The sequence below is a fragment of the Cololabis saira genome, chromosome 23 (genome assembly GCF_033807715.1).
Source record: "Cololabis saira isolate AMF1-May2022 chromosome 23, fColSai1.1, whole genome shotgun sequence".
Lineage (NCBI taxonomy): Eukaryota > Metazoa > Chordata > Actinopteri > Beloniformes > Belonidae > Cololabis > Cololabis saira.
Window position 1 is genome coordinate 16,373,420 of NC_084609.1, and position 17,014 is coordinate 16,390,433.

Sequence of the window (17,014 nt, forward strand, 5' to 3'; positions counted from 1 at the left end):
CGTTGACTTTAAGTAGCACATAATCTAATGCATGTTATCATTTATCCTAACCTTTATTGGAATGTACATCCAAGTTTAGTTGCAGGAATCTGAGGGAACGGATGTAAGAACAAAACTGGACAAGAACATCTGAAACAACCACAACCAAATTCACTCTATCCGGATGGAGCAATTTAACTGGATAGTAGTACCAGGTGTACTGCCTGCAATCTGCGTGCATCCTCCTCCACACATCCACCAGGCCGTGGGAGTTTAGTTTTAGAGTAGCAAGGCTGTTTTTAAAATGTAAGGAGTAAAAAGTACAGATAATTGCGTGAAAATGTAAGGAGTAAAAGTAAAAAGTCGTCTGAAAAATAATTACTCCAGTGAAGATAACCAACATTTCTACTTAAGTAAGGTAACGAAGTATTTGTACTTCGTTACTTGACACCTCTGGTTGTGCACCATGGAAGAGTGCCGCACGTTGTTAAACAGACTGTGAGTTCAATTCCCGCCAGAGTTCTTCATCCAGTTGTCTTTAAGTAGATCAAAATCGACTTTTAGAGTTCAACACACAAAATGAAAAGATAAATGCACTATGAGAGATGTCTTCCCCCAAGGATGCTGGTGGTGTGGAGGGTTTGCTCAGGCCTTTAAGGTGCCAATGAAAGGGTGGAGCATGCTGGTTCAAACCCGTCCCCATCCTCACAATCTGGTGAGGTATAGGCATCAGAACTTACACCTGGACCACTTTTAAAATGACGTCCTTCTACTGGCGATTGAAAACTGGCCAGGAAGCCTGGGAAAGAGGCAATATTGTGGCACCTCATGGTAAAGAGCTGTACATTGTTAAAGAGACTGAGAGTTCAATTCCCGCCAGAGGTCTTCAGCCCGTTTACTTTAAGTAGCACAAATCCACTTTTAGAGTTCAACACACAAAATGAAAAGATAAATGCACTATGAGAGATGTCTTCCCCCAAGGATACTGGTGGTGTGGAGGGTTTGCTCAGACCTTTAAGGTGCCAATGAAAGGGTGGAGCATGCTGGTTCAAACCCGTCCCCATCCTCACAATCTGGTGAGGTATAGGCATCAGACCTTACACCTGGACCACTTTTAAAATGACGTCCTTCTACTGGCGATTGAAAACTGGCCAGGAAGCCTGGGAAAGAGGCAATATTGTGGCACCTCATGGTAAAGAGCTGTACATTGTTAAAGAGACTGAGAGTTCAATTCCCGCCAGAGGTCTTCAGCCCGTTGACTTTAAGTAGCACAAATCCACTTTTAGAGTTCAACACACAAAATGAAAAGTTAAATGCGCTATATGAGAGATGTCTTCTGTCTGAGTGTAGTTGGTGGTGTGGAGTGTTTGCTCACGCCTTTAAGGCGCCAATGAAAAGGTGGTGCATGCTGGTTCAAACCCTCCTCAGTATCTGGAGGAATCAGACCTTATACCTGGACCACTTTTTAAATGATGTCCTTCAACTGAGGACTGAAAACTGGCCAGGAAGCCTGCAAAGGAGGCAAGTATGTTGTGCACCATGGAAGAGTGCTGCACGTTGTTAAACAGACTGTGAGTTCAATTCCCGCCAGACTTCTTCATCCAGTTGTCTTTAAGTAGATCAAAATCAACTTTTAGAGTTCAACACTCAAAATGAAAAGATAAATGCACTAAGAGAGATGTCTTCCCCCAAGGATACTGGTGGTGTGAAGGGTTTGCTCAGGGCTTTAAGGCACCAATGGAAGGGTGGAGAATGCTGGTTCAAACCCTCCCCATCCTCAGTATCTGGTGAGGTAGAAGCATCAGACCTTATACCTGGACCACTTTTAAAATGACGTCCTTCTACTGACGATTGAAAACTGGCCAGGAAGCCTGGGAAAGAGGCAAGAATGTGGCGCCTCATGGTAAAGAGCTGAACTTTGCTAAAGAGACTGATAGTTCAATTCCCGCCAGAGGTCTTCAGCCCGTTGACTTTAAGTAGCACAAATCCTCTTTTAGAGTTCAACACTCAAAATGAAAAGATAAATGCACTAAGAGAGATGTCTTCCCCCAAGGATACTGGTGGTGTGGAGGGTTTGCTCAGGGCTTTAAGGTGCCAATGAAAGGGTGGTGCATGCTGGTTCAAACCCTCCCCATCCTCAGTATCTGGAGGGCTAGAGGGATCAGGGAGGATGAGAAGGGGTCAGGTAGGACGAGGAGGGGTCAGGTAGGATGAGGAGGGGTCAGGTAGGATGAGGAGGCAGGAGAGCCTGGGGGATGAGGTAGGATAAGAAGGTTAGGGGGGGTTAGGTAGGAGGAGAGGGCATGAGGACTAGGGGCTATGAGGAGGGCTAGGGAGTAAGAGGACAGCTGAAGGGCCAGGGGTATGAGGTAGGAAGAGGAGGGCTTGTGGCATCAGGAAGGTTGAGAAGGGCCTGGGAGGTTATGGTAGGAGAAGGGCAAAGGGGGGGTCAGGTAGGATGAGGTGTAAAGGGGGGATGAGGCAAGAAGGTTGGAGTGCTCCGAGGATCAGGGCAAGAAGGTTGGAGTGCTCCGAGGATCAGGGCAAGAAGGTTGGAGTGCTCCGAGGATCAGGGCAAGAAGGTTGGAGTGCTCCGAGGATCAGGGCAAGAAGGTTGGAGTGCTCCGAGGATCAGGTAAGAGGGCCTTTTACAAATCAAAGCTTTGAAAAGGGTAATTACTTTCTTACCTGATCCCCTGGGCGCTGCTACCTCAACCTTCCTGACCCCTCCAAGCTGTCTTTCCTCATGTCCCTAGCCCACCTCTTACACCCTGATCCCCCTTGCCTGTCTCCTCTAGTCCTCCTGCCCTCCTCATCCTACCTGATGAGGAGGGGGTCAGGTAGGATGAGGAGAGCAGGGGGGGTCTCCTCATCCTACCTGACCCCTCCTCGTCCTACCTGACCCCTCATCGTCCTACCTGACCCCTCATCGTCCTACCTGACCCCCCCTAACATCCTCATCCTACCTGACCCCCCCTAACCTCCTCATCCTACCTGACCCCCCTAGCCCTCCTCGTCCTACCTGACCCCTCCTCATCCTACCTGACCCCCCTAGCCCTCATCGTCCTACCTGACCCCTCCTCATCCTACCTGACCCCCCCTAACCTCCTCATCCTACCTGACCCCCCTAGACCCCCTCCTCATCCTACCTGATCCCCCTAGCCCTCCTCATCCTCCCTGACCCCTCCTCATCCTCCCTGACCCCTCTACCCCTCCAGATACTGAGGGTGGGGAGGGTTTGAACCAGCATGCACCACCCTTTCATTGGCACCTTAGAGCCCTGAGCAAACCCTCCACACCACCAGTATCCTTGGGGGGAAGACATCTCTCTTAGTGCATTTATCTTTTCATTTTTAGCGTTGAACTCTAAAAGTGGACTTGTGCTACTTAAAGTCAACGGGCTGAAGACGTCTGGCGGGAATTGAACTCTCAGTCTCTTTAACAATGTACAGCTCTTTAGCATGAGGTCCCAGATTCTTGCCTCTTTCCCAGGCTTCCTGGCCAGTTTTCAATCGTCAGTAGAAGGACTTCATTTTAAAAGTGGTCCAGGTATAAGGTTTGATGCCTCTACCTGTCCAGATACTGCAGGTTTGAACCAGCATGCACCACCCTTTCATTGGCACATTAAAGCCCTGAGCAAACCCTCCACACCACCAGTATCCTTGGGGGAAGACATCTCTCTTAGTGCATTTATCTTTTCATTTTGAGTGTTGAACTCTAAAAGTGGATTTTGTGCTACTTAAAGACAACTGGATGAAGAACTCTGGCGGGAATTGAACTCTCAGTCTCTTTAACAATGTACAGCTCTTTACCATGATGCGCCACATTCTTGCCTCTTTCCCAGGCTTCCTGGCCAGTTTTCATTCGTCAGTAGAAGGACTTCATTTTAAAAGTGGTCCTGGTATAAGGTTTGGTCTAATAACTTCTGCATTAAAAGCCTCTTTGTTCCAAGATGAGCTACACCAGGACACAAGTTTAACTGCACTGAAAACTTTTTATCTTTTGTCCTTTGTTTCAAGCTTTCAAAATGTTCAAAATGTTAAAGAACATGTTGAAGAGGGCACTCAACACAAGCAGGTACTCCTATTTAAATAAAAAAAAAACTGACTAGTTCTCACATTTAATATTTGACAGAGCATTCCTTGGCGTAATTTTCTGATAGTTTTACATAGAATTTAACTCAGTCCTGCAACATCTCAAACACATTCTCTACCTCCTGAGCTTTACAGCAACCCATCAAACCAACACACCTCATCGTGAGTTGAAATTGAAAGTGTTGAGTTGAAATATGGCCACTTCTGGTTGAAACGGGCATTTTGAATTCTGAAAATGTCAGAAATGGATTCAGCATCATCAATAACCCCCAAAACCACTCCAATATTGTCCAAATTGGCCAAGCAATTGCTGAAATACTGTCCATATATGTGAGTTTGCTAATTGTTGCTAATTATGCTAATTGCCCAACATATGCAAGTTAGCATCCGGCAGTTTCTAAATGCTGGGGACCTATACTGTACATTTCTAACATAAAACTTTGGGGTACTCAACATTTCCGGGTTCACAATAGGGCTCTGTAGGCTGGCAAATAGACTATAAACTGCAAAGAAATGTATAATAAAAGCAGCAGCTGTAAAGACCTGAGGAATGTCCCATTGGACTGGAGACCGGAGACTAATAAACAGCTATTTACAAGACAAACTTATAACTTAAGGATGTTCATCTAGAATCTAGATGAAAGATGAAATCCCAGCTAAAAGCTACTCTTTACTTTGGTCCCTTTGCTGTGTTTTATCATTAAATGGACAAACAATTTTCATCAGAAGGATGTCATGAAAATACAATTTAGATTATTATTTTTTTGCACCTCATTAGACACAAGTTAATTTGTGGTGACCTTGCTTGATTTTTACAAAACAAGCCACACACTGTTTCAAACCAGTGTAGTTGGGATGCTGTGGCAGTTGATGTTTTTTTCTTTTCCAAAATCTGTCATGATGCATTAACATAAACAATAGGGAAGTTATTTACAATAATCAGTTTATTATGCTTTCCAATTTTTAAGAATAAGAGTCCAGATTCAGACAGGCTGTACAGCTGAAGCGTTCAGGAGAAAAACAGGGAGAAATGATAAGGTTTGAACAATTTCTTCTCTCAATTACGGAGAATGAGATTACTGGTACACTATAGTGTAAAAGAGCCTGGAGTCTTGATGAAGACAAAATGGTACTATTTGAAAATTATACAAAATATTTCAGCGAGGCATGTCCAATAACATATTCTGCACCTCTCTTCCCAGTTTGACTGAACTAAAAGGAGGAAGAATGCCATAACTTGTTAGCAACAGGTGTAATCCTGAACAAACTGCTGTGAAGGACTGTCCCTGCACCTGGATATTTCATTTTGGCTCTGAGTTTCTAGCAATGTTGGTTTAATGAAAATATTTACTTGCTATTGGTGAATGTAAAATCCAGTAAAATGTCAGGCTGCAAACAACTATGCATTCATTTATCCCTTTGTGGATAAATATTTAGTTCAGTGTGTGTGGTGAATGCTAAGGTATTGGCTTTGGAATGTTGTCAATCTAAATTTCTAAATTGGCAAAACTCCTCTGTTCATTGTGTAGACTGCTGGTTGTTTCATGTAGTTGTGAAAATTTAGAAAGAGGTAATGTGCAGCAAAATAGGAAGATACATTTAGTTGAATAAGCAGTGTCAAGCTTCTACGAGTACTTGACAGATCCATAATGCTGTTGTGGAGAGTTGAGGAAGGCTCTCTCCGTTTACCACAATTTAACCAAAATTCGGTAATATGTGTTTTGGTTTGAAATAGTATCAGATCTGGTCGTTGAGCCCACTGGTTCTCAAGCCTGTTAACTGGAGAACAACCAGTTCGGATGTGGGATCATCCTAAACTCTGACTTAAGCCTGCTGGGCTAAATAAAAAGCACAAATATTATGTACCAAAGACTTGTGGGAGATCTTCTTGCCATTTCTCTAATTTGTGTTAAATACTTTTATTTTGGACAGAAAACTGATGCACACACATTTATTTTCTCTTTTTTAATCTTATCCCATCAGAAAACACAAGAAACCAAAACATTCGAACAGGAAGCAGGACAAAAAAGTGTTACTTGCAACTTCCTGTTTTGTTCAATGTTTGGTCTCAGGCCATCATCATCATCATCATCACCATTTTCATTTTTATCAACATAGACAACTTCAAATTACACATTTTAACTTTCAAATAATACATCTGTATCATTTACAGCAAATATATTGTACATGGCATGTGCTTTATGTCTGAAAATTACATTTTCCAGACTGGACAGTATTGGTTCAAAATGCACTAACTAATTAGTATTAATAATTAAAATACCAATTAGATTGATCACATGATCACTAGTTATTACCGACTCCGTTGTCAGTCTTCATCATAATTATGATTGTTTTAATTATTAGAATTTCAGTCACAACTGACAGAGCTGTCCTCAATGCCACCACGGCTGTTATCTTCATCACACACACACACACACACACACACACACACACACACACACACACACACACACACACACACACACACACACACACACACACACACACACACACACACACACACACACACACACACACACACACACACACACACACCATGTATGGAAGCAGGCATCCCCATTAATTCATATATGGCTCAATTATTAACATGAAAGCTGGGCCTAAGAGAAGAGGAACCTCCTGATTGAGTCTCTTCAGCTGGACACGAGTTGGACGAGTTTCTTGGATCCAACTATTAAAATTCTGGAGAAGAAATCAGATATCCACACTTTGGAAATCGTTGTCCCGCAGTAGTGAATTAATCTGTACAACTGATCCATAATCCTTTGACCAGAAGAATCTTTCCCTTTTTCGTAACAATGTCCATAAAGATTTTATAATTGCAGACCTATCAAACAAACCAGATATGTTCAGCAGTGGAGTTTAAAGTCTACATGACTGTAAATGTTTCCACCGGTTGATACTGTATGCAAATGTCCACTAGGTCATAAGGTCCACGATACCAATGTATCCTCCTTCAGACACTTCATCACAAAAGAGTTCATGAAGAATCAGAAATCCTCAGAGTTCCAAACAATGTAAACCAAAACCTGCAAAAGTCCATTGATGTATGAACTTAAATCGATACATAGCTTGTAGATTTCCACGGTGCAGGTCCATGACGTTGTCCAATCTCTAAAACAAGCAGTAGAAGTCCACTGACGATCTGTTTTGTTAGCATACAAACAAACAATCTTGTTTAAAAAGCCACATCATCTGCATATAGTAACACACATATTTAAGCCAAATGATATCAGCCGTGGACTCGGCCGGTCACAATTTCAGCCAAGACAGAAAAACTGACTGAAATATTCCTGCTGATTTTGTTCAGCAGCCGAGGTTGATGCATATGGCATCAACACCTTTCAACAACTTTCTGGTTTTGTGTTTTGTGAAACAACAACAGCAACTGTCCTGATTTTAATCACTAACATTAAAGTCACCCGGGCAGGTTATCATCATAATCTCATTTTTTTTCTTCTGTTGGGTTTCAGGATGAGCAACAGGTTCCCTGGCTTAAAGACTTAAAGGGGATGCAGTTTGGGGCACTTTTATTCCGCAGCCAAAGAGCACCATTTATGTAGCAAGGTTATGTAAAAAACTTTACTTTGATGTTCACATGAGTTATAAAGCAATACATTGATGTTTATATAATCAATTTTATGTAAAACAGGGTCAAATAAAGTGTGGGAAATATTTCACAAATGTCATATTACACCATGCTTTCCTTGTGATTCAGTTGGGGGGTTATAAATGAAAATAATGTTCTATGGAGTGCCAAAATCCCCACAACTACAGTAGACGCCATCACAGAGACTTTCATGTGAGACCACTTTCATTTTTGTTTTCCCTTTTAAGTCTCCTCCAGATGTTACCACCTATGCTCATTAAAGCAGAAAACAGACCACATTACCACTCTCCAGGGCACAATCTTTCTTCCATATGTGGAGCTTATTGTGATTTAGAGTTTAAAAAAAAATGTTGTAGCTACAATCAGCTTTTATATTCAAAGGGCTTTTCTAAAGCAACAAAAGCCTTCCAGAGCCGCCAATATTTTTCAAACTGCTGGAGTTTTTGATCACGACAAAAGCAAAGCAGCTATTTAAGTTCTAGCTGAGGCAGTTTGAATATTGTGACGAGTTAATGAGTCTGAATGTTTTCTGAGTGCTGCGAACAAAAAGAAAGCAAGTGCACGCAGTGTTAATTATAACTCTACTTAGAGATCAAGATGCTGCAGTCTGCTGAGAGGTTTGCCTTTAATTCTCAGCTGAAATAATGTAGTGAGCAAAAGGTCAGATTTAAACAGCTCTGTGTCTAGTTAGAAGGGATTTAGTCACAACCTAGAAAAGCTAAAAGTATCATTATTTCACAACACTGAAAATTCATTTATGAAACAGTTTCATGTTTTAAAGATGATACTTGCCCTTTCAGAGCACTTCTGAATTATTTTCTTTTTTGGCTAGCTTTTGAGATGTTAGAAGTTTAAAGATCCCATGAAATGGTTAGTTGAACCCTTGTTTTGCTGCATATTTATGTATTAAATGTTAAAGAAAAGTTAGAAAGCGTGCCCCCTTCCATAAAGCACAGTCAACTCTGATTTGTGACACCGCCCACTCATCTACATCAGCTTTGCTAAAATTCAATCAGTTGTTAAATTTGATTCGATAGGACAATTGATCATCATTTTAAAATGCTGTAAACTTTAGTTTTAGCTAAGGACACCAACACAGTTAGCTAATCGCATTTGAATATTATAATGTTTAAGGACTGATAATATAAACTCTAAGACATTTGTGGAAATTTAGCTTTCCAAACCTTCAAAGAGCTTTGTCTAAGACATGGAAGCCAGTGCCTAAGATCTATCATTATGTCTGTCTGCAAAAACATTTGTAAAAGTATTATCCATGCATCTTCAGACAAAAAGCCACGTGTAATTTAGGCTGGAACTTTCATGTTTTCTAATGAATGAAAACAGACAGAAAGCCTCTGGAGATAGGTAGACTGCCGGCCAATCTGACACAAAACATGTGACCTCGTAGCAACTCCACTCGCTGGTGCAAATTTATCATATCCAAACCCACCACAGATTAGACAGAAAATGGAAATGCACCTCCAGTAAGCTGATGTGAGTTAGATGAGAATGGCAGACAAATCTCGTGAAGAAAAAATATTTTAAAGAAATCATGTTCAGCATTACAAAAATTGTTTAGTTTTCTTTCGACGAATCATGTTTGTTTTTTTTACTTTGAAATTTGACCTGTTGCTGGCTGTTAGTCTGACAGCAGTTTTTGTCTGCGACAGTCATTTTAATGACAGTGAAGCCTGCTAGCTCGCAGCTTTGCTGATCCGTTCTCGTCTTTAGTTTTTTCACAGCGCAGAAACCAGCATATATTGAGGAAGATTCCATCAGCAATTATAACAGTGAAATTATATTTCTTTCAAAACAAAACCAGTTACGGACCCAACTGATAAGTCAGTCAAGCCAATTTAGCTGCTAGTTTGTACTCTGAATCTGTCTGCCAGCAGTGGGTTGGCTCAGCAGTCAGTTGGCAGTCGCTCCGCCCGAGTGCAACGGCGCAGCGTTAGCCGAGGCTGGAGCTCGGAGGTTTGCGTAGCCACTGGTAGAAGTGCCGCCGGTGCAGGCGGTGCCAGCGCACGTTACCCTCCACGATCTCCAGCGCCCGTGGCATCGCAGGCCCCGCCGCCACGCCACTGGACTGGATAAATTCCTTCAACTGAAGAAATACAGACAGGAAAACAGTGGAGAGAGAAGAAGGTGGAATTAGCAAAATAATTAAAATGTTAAATATGTACATAGGCCGTTACAATATCTAAAATCTGTAAAAGAATGCAAGAATATGGAGCTAAAATCACTATAAAAATAAACAAATAATATTCTTTTGAAAAGCAGTGAAATCACAAATAGGTTCATCCTTTGGTTTGACTCCAATTTTTTTTTACCTTTCAGATTGGGTGAATTTTGTATCCACAGAAAGAAATCTTTCATAATGAAGTCATAACAGTGTGTATGACCCCCCCCCCCCCCCCACACCAAAAAAAAATAAATCAGATAAATCTTGTCCCCAGTCAGAGGTGGAGAAGCTGGAAACACCTCATTGCAGTCAGCAGCAGAGAAACTGCTGCTCTGTTTGTTAGATAAGGACAAGGAGAAGATAGCAACAGGAATAGATTGAGTTCTCAGCTACCTTGCAGGACAGCTTGATTCTCAGGGCATTTGTAAGATCATACTCAAATTAGAAATGATCTTACCAGGCTAGAAGCTATTATCTTCATCTCATGTCCCATTTTGAGTCCAAGAGTCTGGTTTCTTAGTATCAATTTTGATATCCAAGGGACAGTAAAAGACAAACTGGACACCACTGGACAGACCAACAAGCTTATGTAATGCCTTTGTAGTCCAGGGACAGCTCAAGGTAAGCAAAGCATGTGAGGTAGAAAGAGGGACATCCTGAGGAGGAGAAACCCTGGAGAATGACTTGCTGGTTTTCCAGTAAAAACTAGTTGATCCAAAGTATAGTGGAAAAGTAATGAGTGTTGACTTGATTCTGGCCATTAGTGGTCCAAGAAGTTTCAGATTGTTAAAAAAGAAGACTACCCATGTTTATTATTGACTGAATAACACAATTTCAGATAAAAATAATCATTTTAAATTAAAGCTAAACTATAACTAAAGAGACATTCATTCCAAGTTCCATAATCAGGAAAAATTGCCAGCGTGACAGAGAAAGTATCAAAACAAAACTAAGAAATACTAACAAACTTCCCATCTAAAGTAAGCAACTTTTTTCCCTTTTTCAAACAGAATTAATTTAAACTTTCTCTTAAGTTGAAAACCAAAAAGGAAACTTATTTTGTTTTGTGCTTTGACAGATTCAGTGGCGCGAGGGAGTAAATTAATGCTTTCCACACACTTTAGTACAGCTCATCGTTAACTCTGCCTCCGACTAGTTTCTCTTTCCACTCTTCCTCGTCTGCCCTCTTTCCCCTTCTGCCCCTCCTTTCGTCTTTTCCAAAGTTTCACTTCCTTTATTCTTCACACGTCTACTTTCCTTCCCCACTCTCCTCCAACGTGTGAGTCACCTGAGACGCTAGTTCACATTTGAAATAAAAAGCTACGTCAAACTCTTCCTTTGTTACAGTCTTGGTTCATTCAATAATGATGGTTTTATTCAGAGGTTTCAGCGGCAGCAAGGGCCATGCTGAGGCTGTAATTCGTTTCCATAGCAACATGATGTGTTTAAAAAGAACAACAACCACACAGTGACGCAATTTAATTTAGAAACACCTTTGAAGCTCCATGTTATTCTGATCTTTCATTCTGAAGCCATTGTTTCATTACACAGATTAATAGGTGTACGAGCTGTGGAAAGGCTCAAGAGAGGAATGATTACAATCATTAATCAAGCTCCAGTTTCTGAATTAATAAACACTAAATTTAGAATATTGATGTGGTGGTGAGTCTATGGAGAGCATGTTAACACGCTGTGATTAATTATGAAGTTGATGTTTCAGCTTTTATACTGGCAGACAGAAAACATGCTCCCAGTCCTGCTGCTGTTTTAATGCATTTGTACAAAAGTCAATTTCCGTCTAAGATGAAAAATTAAATATGTAATTTTAAAATTTGCTGGAAATTTTATTGAACAAATGCAAGTACAAACAAAAAGACACAGAGGAATGAGTTCTTGCATCATTCTGCTGAAACAACGGTCGTCTCTGGGGAAAGATGTCACTTTGATGGTGACGTTTGTCTCTTGAAACTTGAATGTACATCTCTGCATCAGTGGCTCCTTTATGCATATTGTGATGGAAGATGGAAAATTTAGCCTTGGCCTCTTGGGTTAAACCACAACTACTGTGAGGAGCAAATTTAGCCTTTTAAAAGATTAGCTCTGTTTATCAGAATCGTAAAGATGAATAATCATTTATGCTTTAAAATAATTATGCTTCCTTTGCTTGTTGTCATTTCTCCATCAAGACACCTGATGTATGTTCTGACCGATTTGCATGCAACTGCTTAATCCAGTGGTCCTCAACCTTTTTTCAGTGATGTACCCCCTGTGAAATATTTTTTCAGCCAAGTACCCCCTAACCAGCGCAAAGCACTTTTGGTTTTAAAAAAAAGACCTAAAACAGAGCACTGTGCCATCAGTAACTGATTTATTAAACATAAAAATATTGCTGCTATGCTTCAACCAGGACTCCATCGTTGGTCCAAGTGATCCACAGGTGAAGCCAGGTGGCATTTGACAGGTTAGGTGGAACCATCCTGGTGTGGGGGAGACTCTGCGGTTTTAGGATAATAAGTTGAATAGCCTACTCCTGAAGATAAAATTCATTTTATGAATTTAGATTTCAATTATTTCAATTATTTACGAAATATTTATTTTTAAAGGATTTTTGCATGGATGCTACTTTTTAAATATATGTATATTTTAAAATCTCACGTACCCCCTGTAGTTCCTTCACGTACCCCCAGGGGTACGCGTACCCCCATTTGAGAACCACTGGCTTAATCAAATCTACCTATTACTTGGTAACTTAAAAAGTCCTTAAAAAGTTGCAGGGAACATATATAAAAACCTGGTTTGTTTTCCATGTAATTTTCCTGCATCTCCAAAATTAGAGACATTAGATTAGAGCCTAGTGGCGTTGATCTAATAACCACTCCAACCTCCTAAAGGGGGGGTGTAGTTTTCTATGCCATGACTGCAGCAAAAGCAAAGCAACAGAAGTCTGCATTCTCCCTTTCAGCTGTTGTTTCTCTATTACAGAGTTGAACCAAGTAAATCCCTCTTATCTAGAACTAAGACTTTATGCGGACCACCAACAAAATAGAAGATGGAAAAACATCATGAAGAAAAAGAACAAGAAAAGCAAACAAGACTGACAAGCTCAACACGAAGGAGCAGAGATTGTTGCTGCATTGTCTGAATCCACGGCGAGAAGTCTCAGACTTGAAGGGGACATGGAAAGGGCTGATTGTCATCATCAAAGTCAACATCACTCCTACCCAGCAGTTTTTTGAAGCTGTGCTGAAGAATCTAACCAAGACACCAACCAGGTATCATTGTATTGATTATGGACGAGAACAGAATCATTCTGCGTTTATCAAGTCATAATACAAACAAAAGGACATGGGCACCATTTTGGGGTATGTAAAACTAATTAGGATGAGCATTACGAAGGATATGAAACTCCCATGTTTTGTATTTGTAAAACTTGATAAACTGCAGGTAAAGGAATAGTTTTCTGCTTCATTTATCCAGAATTCTCCGTGTAAGGTCCCAGCATAAGCAGTAATATGTATGTATGTGTTTTTGCATCGTTACCTCATTGAGTTCCTTTTCAGTGTTGAGGAACTCTGTGACTCCACTGATGAGTTTTGAATTCATAAACAAAGCTTCACCATATCTGAATCAAGATAATGAGAAAGTATTTCAGTTTTTAGCGTTAAATGATACAAAATGGACAAAACATGAAGCTGGACTCTCACCGTGCGTTCAGGATGTCCCACTTGTCTCTGAAGTATTTCCAGGCCAGGTTCCGACCTTGAGGATTCCTGCCCACATGGATGATGACGTCGATCACATCCTGTTCTGGGACCAGGTCTGAGGTCAGCGACAGGTTCAGTAACCTGGAAAATACAAAGAAAAGGCCCACGTCAGCTAATGATGGTAAATGACAGACCAAATTAAGTCGTTGGGATCTTAACAGAGAAAGTTAAAAAATCCACTAACGATTAACAAAAGCGGATGGAACGTATGTATCTCCCTTTCAGATGTGGAGAGATGTTTGCCAGATGTTTGCTGTCATATACTGCCTTCAGACCCAAATCCTGTTTATTTTATACACAAGCTGTTCCATATGGAACTGAACATATCAACTATGTTTCAGCTTTCCCTTCGGTGATGACAATTTGTCGTTACTGTTTTTGTCTTTCTAAATTTCAGTGTATTAATTTCTTGCGACTTGTTTCCACAGACGCAGTTTCTGCAGAGTGTTTCAGCAGTTTCATTGTAGATGACTGCATCTTTGTACATTGTCACTAAAATGCTGAGAGGTTTTGTCCTCCGCAGGAGTAGCAGTTCCTTGATTTCACTGTCATCTCTTTTTCCTTATTTGCCATCTGTCTCAACGGTGTAATGGGGTAACATCCTCCAACTGGAGCCGTGATGAATATGAGGAGGAAGATGTAGCTGAAAGCCAGTAAAACCATTTTATTTTAGAAATTGAAGTAATTATTTAACTTGAAATCCAAACGGTTGCGAGCTGCTGCGATAAAGATTTCAGAATTTAATCAAACAAAGCATTTTTATAAGCCAGTATATATTAAAAAGTGTGTTCCCAACAGCAGTCTGGGTAGAAACATGCGTCTGTCAACTGAATAGTCATTATTCCAAGTATAAAACTCAAGACTAAAACATTACATTCTTTCACATGTTAAAACTATAATATCTAAAGTTTAAATTACACAGTTAAGATTGGTGATCTGAATAGAATAGAATGCCTTTTATTGTCATTTACACATGTACAGTGAGCTATACATACATACAGTACATAGAAATGAAACTGGAGCATCACTCTTCAGTGCAACACGTAACATGTGAGTAAATATATACGTTTGAGTAGAAAAAACTATAAATAATGAATACTAAATGTGCAAAATATAAGAGTGGTGGGTATTTAGATGACAGAATAGCAGGAGTTATTGTTATTGCACAATCCAGTTGGAGGGGGGTTGAGGCCGGACCGTAATTACGGTATGTTAGAGTTTAGGGTGGCGATGTCTTTCGAGAAGAAACTGTTCCTGAATCTATTTGTCTTGGTCCTGGCACAACTTTAACGTCTCCCTGAGGGCAGCAAGTCAAACAGTTCAAAGCCAGGGTGGGAGCTGTCCATGGTGATATTCTTGGCTCTGCTGAGACAGCGGGAGGTGTAGATGTCCATCAGGGAGGGAAGAGGGCAGCCGCTAGATCACAGATCTACTGTGCCGTCTTGACCACCCTCTGGAGTCTCTCCCTGTCTGTGGTGGTGCAGCTACATACTGTGATACAGTATGATAGCAGGCTGTCAAAGGATGTGCGGTAGAATATTAACTGCAGGCTGGTGTCCAGGTTGAAGGGTAATCTTTGCTTGGGCTTTTTGGTGCTAGCTGTGATGTTCTCTGTCCAGGAGTCATCAGAGATCGGAACACCAAGAAGGTGTGGACCCTCTCCATGCTTTCACTTTTGATGTAGAGGGTTAGGTTAGGTCTGTGCTGTGCCTCGTGAAGTCGATGACGATTTCTTTAGTTTTTCTTGGTGTTTAGAGCTAGGTTGTTCTCTGTGCACCAGGCAGCTTCAGGACTTCCTCTCTGTAGTCTGCCTCATCACACTTAGAAATGAGTCAGACAACTGTTGTGTCATCAGCAAACTTCACAATGAGGTTGCTGTTGTTTGCTGGGCTGCATTCATGGGTGTTGAGACAGTACAGAAGGGGCTCAGCACACAGGCTTGTGGGGAGCCGGTGCTAAGCTTGCGGACGGGGGAGAGGTGAGGGCTGTTAAGTTATAAATCACTTCCAATAAATCACAGTGGGAGGAGCGGGGTGTAAGGTGGGTGGTCCACGTGTCCGGGTGTGATGTCATTATTAATCAGCTGTGTGCCGCCGGTTGCGCCATAAGCGGAAGCGATCCGTGCGGTGACGTAAAATTGTCGGGAGAGTGATGCGGCACCGGTAAGAGCTCCGTTTATTAATGTGACGGTTTTTGTTTATACATGCTGTGCTGGATCCGCATCTCGCGGCCACGATCGCTTGTGTGTGACATGGTTTCTGTGCTGATGATGCGCTGCTGCGCTGTCGGCACCTGGGAATGTGTGTGTTTGTGGGTGTGGCGGAGCACGCCGTTTTAAGTTATGAATGAACATCGCGGCCAAAATTTAAGATGAAATTAACATATGACATAAGATTAACTTTTTGTGTTTACTTGCAAAAGTGCAAAGCAATTTATTTTGTATTTGTAAATCCCCATTTAATTGTATTTAATTATGACAGATGATGACAATGATGATGACGATGGTTATTGCTTTTTGTTGTTAATGATTATATGATTATGTTTGAGGTAATTAACTACGTTGTACTTGGATTTAATTTCTTTTTCACAGGTTTATAACCTGCTACAACCCAAATGTACGTCTTGCTGCCACAGAAGCAGTACATTAATTTCAAGAAAATAAAAACAAAGAAAAGCTGAATTATTCCTCGTCCACTCTCCCTACACCCTGTCCGGGGGGATTTGAAAAGACCGGAACAAGGGCCGAGTCTCACAGTCGGGGTTGGTTTGTAAGGAAATCTTTTATCTTTTAATGTGTCCCTACCAGTGTTGGTCAAGTTACTTTGAAAAAGTAATTAGTTACTGATTACTGACCCAAAAAAGTAATCCTGTTACTTTACTGATTACTTATTTTCAAAAGTAATTAGTTACATTACTAGTTACTTTACTTAGTTACTTTTCAAAAACATGATGCACAACCTGAATACACTTTACTGGAACAATATAAAACAATAGAACTTTCAGTTTAATTCTATTCTTTGTGCATATTCCACCATATAAAATTAAATGACAATAAGTAAATGAAACGGTGTATTTTTAAACTTGTTTTTATTATTTTCAGTCTTAAATTTATCCACATTGCGTCGGGCAAAATGCAGCTCTCTCTGACTTGAACTACAATATAACCTGCGACAAGCTTCTTCAATTCAGCTGCACTAAGTCCCGTTGGTCTTAATCTAGTTTCACCTGTTTAGCAGCAGAGGGGGAGTCTGATGAGGCAGCCAGTGGGGGAGGAGGAATCCGGGGGTCTCGCAACGAGCTTTCCTCCCACACAGACTTTACAGCGGACGAGAATGTTTTTATCACTTTTGACCGAGTCAAACTC

The 17,014-nt window shown here is 41.0% G+C and overlaps 1 protein-coding gene across 1 annotated transcript in view; it reads right to left on the minus strand.

Annotated features, from left to right (window-relative positions):
- Window positions 1–6,031: 6,031 nt before the first annotated feature.
- LOC133424363 (thyrotropin-releasing hormone-degrading ectoenzyme-like) overlaps window positions 6,032–17,014 on the minus strand; it is a 242,851-nt gene continuing 231,868 nt past the window's right edge. The window contains exons 18-20 of the mRNA XM_061714909.1: window positions 13,591–13,731; window positions 13,427–13,508; window positions 6,032–9,808 (exon numbers count right to left, since the gene is read on the minus strand). Of these exons, the coding sequence (XP_061570893.1) occupies window positions 9,656–9,808; window positions 13,427–13,508; window positions 13,591–13,731 (376 nt within the window). The 3' untranslated portion in view covers window positions 6,032–9,655. The remainder of the gene's footprint in view (window positions 9,809–13,426; window positions 13,509–13,590; window positions 13,732–17,014) is intronic.